Source organism: Antedon mediterranea, chromosome 3 (assembly GCF_964355755.1).
Source record: "Antedon mediterranea chromosome 3, ecAntMedi1.1, whole genome shotgun sequence".
NCBI lineage: Eukaryota > Metazoa > Echinodermata > Crinoidea > Comatulida > Antedonidae > Antedon > Antedon mediterranea.
The window spans coordinates 30,412,929-30,428,436 of NC_092672.1; the positions used below are offsets into that span (position 1 = coordinate 30,412,929).

The 15,508-nt window shown below is 33.9% G+C and overlaps 1 protein-coding gene across 1 annotated transcript; it reads right to left on the reverse strand.

The window, feature by feature from the left end:
• Window positions 1-13,066: 13,066 nt before the first annotated feature.
• LOC140044284 (tripartite motif-containing protein 2-like) lies at window positions 13,067-15,238 on the reverse strand. The gene has a single exon (XM_072088762.1). It carries the CDS (start codon window positions 15,236-15,238, stop codon window positions 13,067-13,069), a length of 2,172 nt encoding a protein of 723 aa, XP_071944863.1.
• Window positions 15,239-15,508: the final 270 nt, after the last annotated feature.

The window sequence follows — 15,508 nt, forward strand, 5'->3', positions numbered from 1 at the left end:
ATATTGTACAAAACACAGTTAAAGGTTCATTGTGGACAGAACACAGGGGCGGATGCATGGCATTGATTTCACTTACACTCATAGATCTAACATTTTCCACTGAATGAAACCTGTGATTTTTGCAAGCTCGAATGATCTTATGATAATCACTACACTCTTGGCACAAATATTGTCTACAATCCTGACAGTAGGTTTTAACTTGACATTCCTTTCCACAAATACATTTTATCTCATCTGTATTTGAAAACTGTTCAATTGTTTCTAACAAATTATTAAGAAACGTGTTGGGTGGTAATTTCTTTAGACCACCCTCTGGAATCTGATAAGATTTGGAGCAAGTTGGGCAGTTTACTTTGTTAGGTTTCTTCAACCAATTGTGAAGACAACTCAGACAGAAGCTGTGAAGACATGTTAAGGTTATGGGTTCGTTGAGTCGATTAAAGCATATTTGGCACTCTAGAACCTTCTCATCAATATCTTCGAGAAATGTAGCCAATTCACTTGTAGCCATCTTAGATTAATCTGTGAACAAGTAATTATTTATATTCGATAGTATATACATTTATATTATATATTTTCTTTTAATAATGTAATTGTGTTATTATAGTAATGATTATACTAAGATTATAATCGTTTATTGTTCATTGCTTAAATTAAAAAAAAACCTTAATTTGAAAGAAAAACAATACAGTTCATGATTTTTTCAAATTAAAACGTTTCTTTTCTTGTAAATAAACAATCATTATGGTTAACAATGTGTTATGGCGAAAAACTACCTATTATTATAGAGACAGATCCAATTGCTCTGATATTAAAAATATATATATATATATATATATATATATATATTTAAAAATGGTGCCATTATGAAATTTAGCCACGGAATAGTGATTTATTGTGCCAAAAAGATTGGGCTCTTCTGTGTGTTTATTGATATGATCACATAATTAAATGTACCGTAGGCTACCGAATGGACCGATAGTATAGATAGAGACGTGTATAAATCACAGGCAGTGTTCTGAGACCGTGCGTTTGAAGGAAGTTTGTTCTGCTGTGATAACTTCTCATCACTATACTTGTCAAATTGATAAACGATTGAGTAAAGAAGACAAGAGACTACCCAGATTTTAATGACTGATCCTGAAGAGCTCGGGAATAGGTAAGCCATGGAATTAGTTTGTAAATCGCTCAGTCATGTGATATATTCAATCATGATATTATTTCGATGACATTAACTACAAGTTAGCTTCAATCTCACCCTTATTTGTCGACTGCTACCATATTACGTCATTTTTATCATGTGCGCATGCGCATGCGCTAGGCCACTGGTACCTCGACTGGTAAATTTGAGCGCTTGTTCAGTGGCATTTTGATTGCTCTCTGACATGAGTACCATGTTAACATATGACGTCATAACACTGCAAAAAGTTTACCAAACATCATGGCCGGGAATCTCGCGATGATTTTCTGAATAGTAAAGTGAATTTCTCTAAATTTTTTTTTCCAAACTTTGAATTATTGACTTGTATTGGTTATTTTAAATACAGCTTTTAAAAATACAGGTCATGGCCTGGGTTTTATCATTAGGACACCAGCCCTTGTTCAGAAAATTAAGGATTTAGGCCAAGCCTAAGCTACACATTTAGCCTGACCCAAGCCCGTGTACTTCCACCGATCCAGCGCGGTGAAATAGCAATACGGACGAGTGATACCATTCAGATTACAAGTTCAGATCCCAGGGTCATTACGTCATACGTTCACTGGCACGTCACCGTAAATGTCCACTAAATCTAAACGTTCTTATATCTGTCGACGAGAACAGTCGACTACAACCCATGTGGACGTGACCGTCGTGTGCACGTTCACTCAATATAAAACTGAAGAGATGAATGATACTCATGAAAGTATAAATAAATATTCGTGGTCGGAATGAAAATGATCTATTTTATAGAAAATTGAATACGATACTCTAAAAATCGGTGCTAATCTTAACCACAAATAGGTCTACTACAGAATAGACCGAAGAACTTACTAACTGACTTACCTGTTTGTGTTTTCAATATATTAGTGGTTGATAGTTGTAGACAGGCGAGCCGAATTGCTTTCAGATCTAAGTAAAATGGATCCGATATGATTGAATGGTTATATTGAAGTGGTTCTTGTACCGTTGGTGTAAATTTATTAGACTAGCATGATTGAGTCTTTTATGCACTGTCTATTGATAAAATATCACAATATTGTGCTTTACGCCGAAACGATTGGATATATACTTACTAAGGCACAATGATTATAGAAAAGAGTTTGTTATTTTTATCCCACTCTCGAACAGGGATTAAAGGAAAATAACAACCAGCGTTGAATGTTTAACAGCAATAGCAATTAATTTTTTTTATTAACATCAACTAACTGTAATACATTGTAAAAAAATGTAATAAAACAAACACGTTAAAACAGATTATAATATTATAATTATCGTTTTATTGAACAGAATCAGCCATATTAATGATTAAAATAAATTCTTGCGCCTTTCTTAAACCATGGAGGAACTATTCCGAATTCCATAGTCGCCAATGACAGAAGTAATGGCTGCTATATGTATGTCACATATTGTTTAATCTCATTCTCCACTATTCCACCCGATTCTCGGTATTCTATTTAGATTTATCTAGATAGGAAAATGTTGTAATACAGTATCGTGATTCACATGTATCGCCTCGTATCAAGACACTATCTAACACTTAACCTATCTTACTTGATACAGATAAAACTATGTTATGCACATGAGATGCTGTATTACAGAATTTTCCTACATACATGAGAATCGGGTACATTGATCTTGGTGTAAATAAAGTAACGGCAACATTATTAGATATTGTTTAAATTTGTATATGGCGGATAAAGAGTATTAGTCGGGTTTGTGGTACACCTTGTGTTGTATATGGCGGATAAACAGTATAGTCGGGTTTGTGGTAGGCCTACACCTTGTGTTTTATATGGCGGATAAAACAGTATAGTTGGGTTTGTGGTACACATTGTGTTGTATATGGCGGATAAACAGTATAGTCGGGTTTGTGGTACACCTTGTGTTGTATATGACGGATAAACAGTATAGTCGGGTTTGTGGTAGGCCTACACCTTGTGTTTTATATGGCGGATAAAACAGTATAGTTGGGTTTGTGGTACACATTGTGTTGTATATGGCGGATAAACAGTATAGTCGGGTTTGTGGTACACCTTGTGTTGTATATGACGGATAAACAGTATAGTCGGGTTTGTGGTAGGCCTACACCTTGTGTTTTATATGGCGGATAAAACAGTATGGTTGGGTTTGTGGTACACATTGTGTTGTATATGGCGGATAAACAGTATAGTCAGGTTTGTGGTACACCCTGTGTTCCAAAAAGGAAATAATGTACAGTTGAGAGTATCTCGACATTTTGGAGTAGAAGCATAACACCGAAACGTCGAGATATTCTCAACTTTCTTTTTTTTCTTTTTTTTAAACTTAAGATGGATTTGCTACTAGCAATCATCATATCCAGTAGCACCATAGATAATTAACAATATTCTAAGTAATTCTTATATATGAAAAATGCATGTTTATATATTTATTGTAGATCATTATGGGCCTAGTGTAAATATGCCTTTACCCTATAAACAAAGTAAACATTTCAATACTCTTTGATTATTATGGGCCTTAAATTCACTTAGAAAACATTGCATGACAGTTTGTGAGAGTAAATACACAGTCCTAGATTGACATGTGGCATATGTATGTTCAAGTACAGTTTTCTATTTCTCCATCAACGTGGTATGATTCGAGTTTCCCTCTTTGCCTTTAAAATATACATTGTTCCTGAAGAACAGTTATTTGAAATACATATAGTTATGTGATGGCGCTAGTTAATCTTCGTCATGCATGATTACTTTATAAGAATGATAATGTAATGTACATACATGTAAAAACGACGTAGCCTAAACTACGTATAGCATAACAGGCTATCGTTGTAGTAAATAAAGTACGAATGTATTTCATTGGTGTCATTACTTTGTACTTGTACGTGAGCATTCTGGACGGCAGCATAATAGATAGATCAAACTTAATCACAACAAAATCTGATACAATAAGGAAAGTAGCACATGTCAGCCTACCATTAGCTAATGTAAATCAGGCTATTTATTATAAAATTGTCCATACTAGATTAAAATTGACCATATCATTGCTAATGGACGTTGACATTTTCTTCTTGTACTTGTATCTCATATGCAGTGTACAAGCCAGGCTCCACCATAATTAAATTCACCTTCTTCTTTGTTTCTGATAAATAATCTGAATTTATAATAACCTGTGCGCGCTAATTTAAACGTTAGAACTATTTTATTACGATGTGTATCTTCTGTGGAATAAGCAACATCAAACTCGTTTTTGAGATCTTCCGTTTGCTTGTGAAAATTCAATCTTCCAAGAATCTTTCCATGGGTACCAGATGTTAGAGTCAGTGTTGTGTCCTTGCCTAGAGGAGATGAAATAACGGCTGATTTTGGCTGAATAACAGAAAACCCGTAGTCAAAAAATATCTGTATAGGGCCCCATGGCTGTCTGTCGTTTGAGGGAAGTTGTAGTGACTGTTTTTTCTTAGCATCAACTAACCAACTACCAATATATTTACCACTAAACACGTCAAGACAATAAAACCCATATTCGGGTGGATAAAACTGAAATGTATATAATATTGTGTCATCATTTTGTTGTACAGAATCAGCCACAACACAATCATTAAAATCAGTACCGGAGCCATTCTTAAACTTGAAAGTAATTCCTGTTCGTCGTTTAATCGTTGAAGCTATCACTAAACCGGGCTCGTCGTCTTTTTGATAAATCGTAGAAGAGGTTGGCGATTTAACTTGTAGATTATGAGCAATCATTTCAGATGTACAAGGCCCCCATGCTCCGTCTTTGCTAAATGCAAACACGTTGCCTTCATATGGTTTAATAACATTAACCAGCCATCGGCCTATAGAGTCTTTAGTTGTTGTGTCAGGTTTTCCTGCATATAGTTTGAATTCATAAAAGCCAATGGCGTCAATACGAAATCGAAATTGTATGTTAACTGTTGATCCTTGTCGATGTGTTTCAGCATAAACCAAATTGTGTACTTCTTCATTGTCCTTAGTTTTCAAGGAATACAGTATCTGTGTGTTTTTTTCATTATACTGTATTTCAAACTTACTTTCTTTGTTGGTGCATACGATTTCAGAACCTGTTGTGGTGTCTAATAATATCTTGTGTGTGCCAAACTTTTCATTTGGTCCCCAATTTTGGAATGGCAAGTATGGGAGTAATGTTGTAGTTTTCATTTTCTTATTCAGTATCAAATAAGTAGCGCCGGTCTCATATCGATTCGTAGGCACGTCTTCTTTGTTTAATCTGGCGTGCAGTATCAACGAATATTCTCCAATTGTAGGACATCTTACATTGAATAAAACCATTCCTGGATAAGAATCAGCAAATACGTATTCTGTAAGATCATTACCGTTGTCGTCTCTAAACTTGAATCTGATTGGCTCACATCCTGGTCTTTCGATTGTAAATCTAGTGTATCCATTTACTGTTTCAATAATAGGATGTGTTACAGATGATTTAAATCCTCCTTCTATAAAAGCGGGAACTGATCCTAGAAAACGTGTAAAGTCTGGAAATAGTTGGGAACCAGTAACACACGTCGCATGCACTATAAACCCCATTAGCCTATTATCCCGACTATCTTTTTTTGCACGGTCCGACAAACAAACAGGCTCACCGAATAATATGACCTTATAAACTCCAGCATGTGGCAAACGTAGCAATAACGTTGCGGTGTTTTCTTTTTCTATCATTGCTATGGAATTTTTAACTATCTGTTGTGTTGCTTCGTCTGTTAATGTATGTCTGTATGTCATCTTGTATTTGCTGCGAAATATCAGCTCTATTCTATTGGAATCGGTTTTTATATAGCCTTCAGATAACGATGGTTTTACACTTGACACCTAAAAAATATAATAATTTTTCTCTTACTCTATTTTATTCAATTCAATCGAAACCAACAGCGATGATTACCGCCACTAACAGGAGGTTTGATACAAACAAAGCCAGGACTGTTTAAAGCTCCTTGATTGGTCCTAACATTAATCAAGGGCTTCTCTCGTCCAGTGCCCAACTTGACCAGAGAAACACAGCAGTTTCAAAGATATAAAATAACTAGGGCGCCACCAAGTCTTTACGCTAGCGTGTGGCGTAAACAAACGCGATCTAAATTTAACAAACCGCGATTAACTGAACCGTGGAAGAAAACAGAAATTGAAGTCTTTGAAAAACAGCCAATAGGAAAAATTTAAAAAAATAAAACTGACGATCAAAATTTGAATATTCATTAGATGACTTTTAAACACTTCACAGTTTAAAACATAGCTGTAGCATTAATGTTTGTAGAGAAAGCGTGGTTTGTTTCGATCGTAATTTATCGGTTTTTCATTATTAAAAAAGTAAGTAATATATTACCATTCATACCTTTGAGTCAGGTAATCACAGAGTCAAGACTTATACCTGTTTGATGTATACTTTTTAACAAACACATATTGGCAATATTGTCAAGAGTTAACGGTTCAATTTTTAATACAATAGTGATGTTTAGGCGTCATGGATCGTATTTTCAACACTAGCCTCTCATAGATGTAAATGTAGTACGCGCATGGGCCAATACGTCTGAGGCAGCAATGCTGATTTCAAATTCCTAATGGGGCCCCCGCTCCATATACAGCACCCGATATTCCCAGATGGTCTCCCATCCAACCAGGCCCAAGCGTTGCCTAACATCGGTGATCGGACGAGAACCGGTGTTTCAACGTGGTAAAGCCGTATTTATATATACTAGTACAGTATATGGGAGGACACGTGGACAGTCTAACGTATCTAAAGGAACTTTTCTTGCAAAAATGTACCTTATAAAAACATCCTGATGGGTATACCCGCGCCTGATTTGTCCATTTATTGCCATCGCTTATCGGATCGGCAACCATTGCCAGTGCACTGTCGTCTGGTTTGTGAGAATAGCGTAACGTTTCTGGCGGTGTCAAGAAGTAGCCTTCGTTCCAACGGAAAACATATGTATATATGCCATTAACTTTCTCTGTTATAAAAGAAAATATATTAGCAATGATAGTTGTGTATGTACATTACATTTCGCTTTAAGTTTGAGCAATCTAGTTTAGTGGGCGAGAAGTCTACAGTATGTTAAAAGTTTTGTCTTAAACCTCTAGTCTAGCTTGCCTTCATCATGTGAAACTTCAAGGTATAGTAACATTAACAGTGCTATGACGAAGTCAATTTATGTTTTAGTTTACTTTAGTTGATCTACCGTTGATCGAAAAAAAAGATATACACTGTTACTTTTTTATAAAGAAAGATTTGATAAAGGCAGTTGAGTGTAAATACCTGGAGAACCAGATGCCCAAGTGGCATCGCACAAAAACCACTTATTTGATATCTTGACGCGATTCCACGCATGTCTATGTTTTTCTCCATTCACGAAGTCATCGCCAATTCTGTATGAACCTCCTTTTGCTATGCCTGAAATTTTCTCACAAGGTAGATCACACAATCTAAAATTAGAAATAGATTTATGTTGTTTAAAACGGATCAAGAATATTACATTTTCTCAATCCGATATTAGACGTGATGATGATGATTTTTTTGAGCCACTGTTTTTATTCTTTTTTCAAGAAATGAAATGAACTAAATAGTTCTTGGTTTATATATGTAGGCTTACTATGTACTGCTTATGTAGGTTTATAGAAAATTAGTATTAAAGATACTATTGTTTATATTTTTAGATTATTTTGAAGGATACCAATTTCTTTATTTTTTGTTTTTCATGTTTTTAACACAACCAAAAGAAATGTTCAAATAGTTTTTTCTGAATGTTTTTCTTACCGACACATTTCGAAGACTAGATTTGAAAATCCCGCGCAGACACCAGTGCCTTCGTTTAGCACGTCCTGGGGATCCGATGAGCCGCGTTGACCGGTTGCCAGGAAGTTAACGTCATACTTTATATTGGTAGCTACCCATCGTATTATAACGCGCGCCTTATCATAGTCGCCTGATGTTGGCTTCATCAAATAGTCCACTAAACCTTTAATGTTACGTTTCATTGAGTTTGGAGCCTGAAAAAAGCACGTAACATCACATTCAGTGCACATAAAGAAGCCAAACGAATTCATTATAAACGAAGAAGAATTTTAGTTAAAGAATTGTAGGCATATAGGCGACAAAATCATCACCCTAAAGCAGTAAAGTCATTGTAAACGGGGTAAAGAATGGATTTTGATCTTATTTAAACAATTGTATACCCTAACGAACTAATTTGTATGTTAATGTTTGGAAAATTACAGTAGACCTAAAATATAAAAAAATCCTTAAGTTTAATGTTTAGAGACTGATTTATTAAACTATCGAGTAAAATACAAGTTGAATCACATAAGTTACTGCTAGATCAGGCTGAGCATGAGGAGATGACTTAATAAAAACATCACCGATAATCAAGAGGGTGTGATTTTTATTCTTGTTTTTGCAAAAACAGTAAATAAAAAAGGAAAAAAGAAAAAGCAGCAAAGGCACAAAAGGGAACTAAATCAAGTCAAGTCAAGTCAAGTTAAATTAGAAAAAAAGGATCAAAAGTTAATACTTCACGAATTTAGCGATTAGTGTTTTGATATCAACACGTAGGCCTATAGGACTTCTATGAATGTGAACTACCTACCTTTTCCACATGTTGATCAAGACGATTCGTGGTATCAAAGCCAGGATAGATGGCTTTATGTTCGGGTGTAAAGAAATGATGTAGATCATACTTGCAGGTCACATTTGAAGGGTTAGGTCTTGGAAAGGCTTGGCAGGCTTCACTATAAAGTGTTAGCTGACCACTATTTCTCGAGTTTTCTTCATCTTCGTCGTTACCAATGTTATGCTTATCTCGAATATGAAGCGATGACTTCACTACACTCTTCGATATGGGTCGTATATTATTTCTTCCGTCATCTGTGTCATCAACATCTTCAATTTTAGAACCACTATCAGAAGTAAGCCTAGATTCAATTACATCCTTTTCTATTTTACCCGTTATCTTGTTTTCTATAATAGGCCTATCCGGAATATGAGGCGATATTGATTTCACTACACTCGGCGTAGTCCTATTTTTAGAAGACCCACACCCCATAATGTGATAGTTTTGCAATCTGCTATTCTGAAAAGAATAATAATAATAATAATTATTATTATTATTATTATTAGAAGTTATTTCATTAGTTTACAACATAGAATTACTAACTCTGGTAAACCGAAGGCATTGCCGCAGAAACTACCTTATTATTTTTAAGGCAGAAGTTCGCAGCGAATTCAATAAATAAATAGGAGAAATGATTCTGTTATTTCATTATAATACACTTATCGAAGATCGCAAAAGTTCATAAAAACTAACTCCAAAAGCAGTGTAATAAGATTGTGTTTATGTAGTGCATCTTGTGTATATGTTTGTCTTGTGGACAGGATTGCCACCCTTTAAAGATGTATTGTCCCAAAAAACATGAAAAATGAAGATTGATTAAATCAGACTTTATGTTATTTTGTAGTTTTAATAAAGTGAATCACTTCCGTTGAAAAAAAACCGGAAAAAATATGTTTTCACTTATAAAATAACATGATAAATGGTTAGATTCAACCAAAAATCCATTGGATGGCAGCAAATTTGACCATTTTTTGCTTTACATTTTTTTTTCGATCCAATTTTTGGTCAAAGTCAATAACTATTATGTGACTTTAAAATGGAATATTCAACAACAAAAAATGTAAAAATGTATTTTTCAGGGGGGCAATACATCTTTAAGGATAGTGAATGGATTCGATTATGGCGGTTATGCTTTGCAATTTACCTAAATATTAAAAACAAAGCAAAACAAAACTACTCTGTATAATATATCTTTCACAAGGGGCTCATATACTTCGTTTGAAGTTTTACATAGGCCTACAATGAAATCAGTTTAACTATCTGGTTTAACTAGTAAAGTGTGTCAATCGACAATCGTACTGTAGCACTTGAATATCTGGTGTACAAACACCAAATCAAAATAAGTTTAAGACTATTGCCTATAACTATGTAATACAATGATTTGCTCAAAATGATACTTACTTAGAAAAGATGAAAGTGTCAGTATTCTTGAGGCCTGAGATCTTACGGTGGTGGTGTGGATAAGTTGAGTGATGATGGTTGTTAATACGTATTTTAATTCACAATCGATTAGAGTTTTCATTCATGTTAATTGTATAGACTAACCTCATTTGCTCTTTATGTTTGCAATGGGCCTATAATAAATAATTTAATAATGTTTGGACTTTACACTGGATAGACAATGTACATATTATTGTAACCGTAGAGATCTCTATACAAACATGTTTGAAGTTGTTTGCTGCATTGTAGAATTATGACTTCAAGTAGGTCTAGAGCAGACAATTTGATACTTATATGTATGCTTTGTATACTGCAAGTACTTTTTGAAGTTTGAATTTGCCTCTTCGTGATTTGAATATATCGATATAGTTAGCGGTTTAATTATTAGCAATAATTTTAGATGTACAATGACCCCATGCCACCTAACCCTAACCCCCTTTTCTCTCGTGAGGGTATATGTTCCCAACTTATCATCACTGTTTAATCGTTAACCAGTCTTTTTTTTTCTTTTTAATACATCGTTTAGCAATCACTTTAGACGTACTGTACATTGATCCCGTGTTTGCTAATTTAAACATGATGCTAGACTTTCCCTATAAAGTCTGTAGATATTTTCTTTTTTATGATAGTCCACCAGTCAGCGTTTCGATTGGTTGTCTGGAAACTACTGTATTTTCGAAATCAAATAATATACGTATGAAACGCCATACATGCCAAACTATTTATCTTTTTAACATATTTAGAACTTAGACAAACACGATGCTTTCATTAAGGTAAATGTTTCATTTTCACCTCTAAATTGAATCGGCTCACCATAATGTGTACACTTGTAGTAGTTGCATGTTTAGAGTAATTGGGTTTTTTTTCAATGTTTCGTAGAACTTTTATTTCGTTCGAAACATTTAGTAGCATATATAATTACACATTTTTAAAACATAAAACCTTACTATATACAATACGGTACCTAACAGTTCTTACACTAAATTTGTAAAAAATGACTTTAAAACTTATAGCTTTTAAGAAATATAATTTAATAATAATTTTTCTTTCACATTATCCCATTTCTGGTTTTTTTTTGCAACCATTATGATTTTCTTTTAAATGTGTAAGTTAAACACGGGTCAAGACTCAAAACTGGTTAGTACTGTTTGAATGCTATTTTTCTGTCTTCAGTCAACGTCAGTCCACAATTCATATGATTTTAAACAATGGTTTGTTTTGCTTACAATATTGCAGCATTTTAAGTACAGAGTTTAATAATTAGAAAAATATTCAAGTTGGAAATGAATTGTTGATAGTATCGGGTGACAAAGCAGTCACGGGGTTCATGTACGAGGCCTTGAGGTTCGCGTACGTGGCCGTAGGATCAAGAATAGTCGCGGACATTAATTTTTTTAAATAACAATTAAAACCTGCTTCGGGAGAACACTTGGGAGAGACCTTACTGAGTCATTTAACAATAACGAACACATCAATTATCTCAATATTCGGTCAAATATTCAGAATGCCAAAGAGAATTGTTTTATTTTTTTCCTGCGCGTTTACAAGAACCTAATCTCCATATTTAGCATTGGTACCGGTGGTCTCTTATTGTACGGAAGAAATCCGATAACAGAGGTAGTGGTTGTTCTATTCATGTCGAGGAGTTTTAAATCTCATTCCTCAATTATTCATCAACATTTTTGTATTTATTTATATCAATTGGTTCAAACATTCAATATATATCGACTTTGGTGTAAACAAATTACTGTAACTGGAAATTAGAAAAGTTAGTTTTACGTCCACTTCTTTTATATAATATTGTTGGAGCCAACATAATATTATTTTTAGCTATTTTTTCATAAATAAAATATACCTTGTTTATTCCAGTAAACGGCCCGCGTTAAATAAACGCCTTCCTCGAATAAACTCTCCATTAAACAGCATTTTGAATAAACTACTCGGGCCTTTATTTATTTCCTAGAATAAACACACATGCATATTATATACATTTCTATTTTAGTAGAATTCATTGATTGACAAAATAATACTGTATACTGTTTACAAATCATTTCGATACAATTTTTACTCTATATTATCACTTTTCGATATTAAATGTGTTATGTTGGCTCTACACATGTGATTCAAATAAGCGTAAAATATAAATTATGAATGTTAAAACAAAAAAGACGAACATTTGTGAGAGATATTTTTATTCGTGTACAAATTTTATCGGACTACCTTCCAACACAAACACACAATATCTAAAACTGAAGCAATTTAGAACAAATAATAAGTTTTACTTAAAATTAAATCACAACCAAAATTATTTTATTGTACCACAAATTAACCTTAAAAATTAAGTTCATTTACATTACTTATTTTTATAATTAATTATAGACCCCCTATTTCTAATAAAAATAAAGTAAAACTACAATGCAATGATGATAAAAGACTGAAAGTTACATAGGGAAATTAAGAATTACACAGTAATTATGAATTACACATTTATTGCAGAATGCATAGGCCTGCTTATTTATACAAAATAGATACTAATGCAGTTAATATTATACAGCATTATTCGCCATCACTACATAAACCTGATAATTGAAAAAAAACAACAGTTTCACAGCATTCAAATAAAATGTTGCATTATTAAATAGCGATTACGACTTTTTTATTATAATTATATTTGTTTTCACAAGTTGTTATTTTTAATTAATAATTAATAATGTTCACTATGGTTTGAATATGATTTTAGTGTTTTATTTAACCATAAAAGTGTATGTCGTAAGCTTAATGAAGCTAAGCTTATTAATGATTATTTAATAATTGAATATTTTCACTGTTTCGTCTCCATTATTTGCCACTGCTACTCTACGTGGATTGTGAGATATGATGCATAATCCTTGAGGATAGTTGATTCCATCGTCTGCTTTATCAATCCTTTTAATGAACTTTCCACTATTACTAAATAGCTGTAGTTTATGCCTACTTGATATTATGATGTTGTCATTATCATCAACTACTACTCCTTCTGGGTACTTCACCTTACCATCTCCACGACCCTTATTCACAAGAACTTTAATAAACGTTCCTTCATTGTCAAATAGTTTTAAGCAGCTTTGGTTAAAGTAAAGTACAAAAATGTTTCCTTGTCTTGTAAGGGTGACATCACTGATGATAGCAATTGAAAACTCGGGAGGCCTATTACATAGTGCTATTTTCTTAATCAGTTTTTCACTTTCAATATTAAACATGGCTACATTATCGTGATTAGCTACATACATGCCACGTGATGCTTCATCTACATGAATACCACGTGCATTTGTCAACTCTCCCTTACCAAATGATTTAACCACCTCACCATTCAAAGTGCATACTGTGATGCATTTGTTACCACGATCATTGAATGCTATATTACCATTGTTCATTAGGAACATGCTGTAGACACGCACACCTTCTGATAGTGTAACCTTACCAATGTATTTACCTGATTCTTTGTATTTGTAAATGCCGTTGTCGAAACATGAAACAAGCAAGCAATCGTCTCCATATTTAACTACATCATAAACATATTTATCTATTTTCATAGTGTTTAATAATCCTTCTTTCTCTACTTTAATAGTCATTGGTGACTTCTTAATGTGTTCACCGTCAACTCTAACATCAACCTTGCAAATCCCTGCATCTGTAAGCCTACATCTACCTATCAGAGTAAAGTCACCATTGTCATCTTCTTTTACTTCAGGGATAATAGTTTTTCCTGTTGGTTGTGTCAATGTAGCTTTTAAGTCATTTGCATGTATTTTACGTTCATCAGTTTTTATTATTTTAACATCAATTGTTGGCAATGTCATACTCTCAGCTCCTCTTAATTCTAAATAGTCTGCTGCCCTCTGTGTTTTAACCATTCCAATATCCTTCTTCAATGAAGCGATTTGTTGATTGTTTTTCACAAAGTTAATCTCAGCATTAACATCAGGTTTTGTTTTAGGTATTGCCTTGATCCTATCGTCCAGTGCTGTGATGACGTCATTACCGGATAATATTGCCGTTGCTTCATTGCCCTTCCCTAGGTGTTGAAGCAAATTGGTGTTTGTATTTATATACGATATCGTCGTTGTAACATCCTCTATATCGGCATCAGTCGCCTTTCTCTTGATTTTGTACATAGTCTCCACCTCACTTTTTAACTTGTCTTCACTTTCTTTTATTCTTCTGACCAAATCCTTGACGTGATTTTCAATTCCTCTCAAACTATTTTCTCTGTTTTCATCTAGTTTCTTAACACGATCAGTCATTACTTTAAGATCATCATTTAATTTAGTTGTACATATTTTTGCCTCTCTCTCTAATCCTGTTGATGTTTGTTTAAACGTTTTAAACGCATCTTTTATGCTGATGGTCACGTGTTTGTCTTTTCCCTCCCATTCCTTGTGATCCATGATTGAACAGTGTATACAAATGGCAAGTTTACATATTTTACAAAACACAGTTAAAGGTTCATTGTGGACAGAACACAGAGGCGGATGCATGGCATTGATTTCATTTACACTCATAGATCGAACATCTTCCACTGAATGCAACTTGTGATTTTTGCAAGCTCGAATGTTCTTATGATGGTCACTACATTCTTTGCACAAATATTGTCTGCAATCCTGACAGTAGGTTTTACCTTGACCTTCCTTTCCACAAATACAATTTATCTGATCTGTATTTGAAAAATGTTCAATTGTTTCTAACAAATTATTCAGAAACGTATTGGGTGGTAATTTCTTTAGACCTCCCTCTGGAATCTGATAAGATTTGGAGCAAATTGGACAGCTTACTTTGTTAGTTTTCTTCAACCAGTTGTCAAGACAACTCAGACAGAAGCTGTGAAGACATGTTAAGGTTCTGGGTTCGGTGAGTCGATTAAAGCATATTTGGCACTCTAGAACCTTCTCATCAACATCTTCCAGAAATTTGGCCAAATCACCGCCGCCGCTAGCCATCTTGAAAATGATCTGTGAACAATAATTAATAAATTACCTTAACAGTATACTGTATATATATTTTTTTTAATGTGCATGTATAGGAACGATATTTTGTTATTTGTACATGTTCTAATTTCTTTACCTTTTTAGATAATCGAACCGCCAAAAGAGAGCCAATATATACGACGATTAACGTACACAGTGTCTACTCAAGACGGTTGCGTAACACATTTTTTTTGGTTGAATATTCATTAAAACAATGCCAATGTGGCCAACACGGCGTGCCAT

Bases quoted from the DNA above. Each gene is read 5' to 3' on its own strand.
- LOC140044284 (XM_072088762.1), bottom strand. From the start codon at position 15,238: ATGGCTAGCGGCGGCGGTGATTTGGCCAAATTTCTGGAAGATGTTGAT.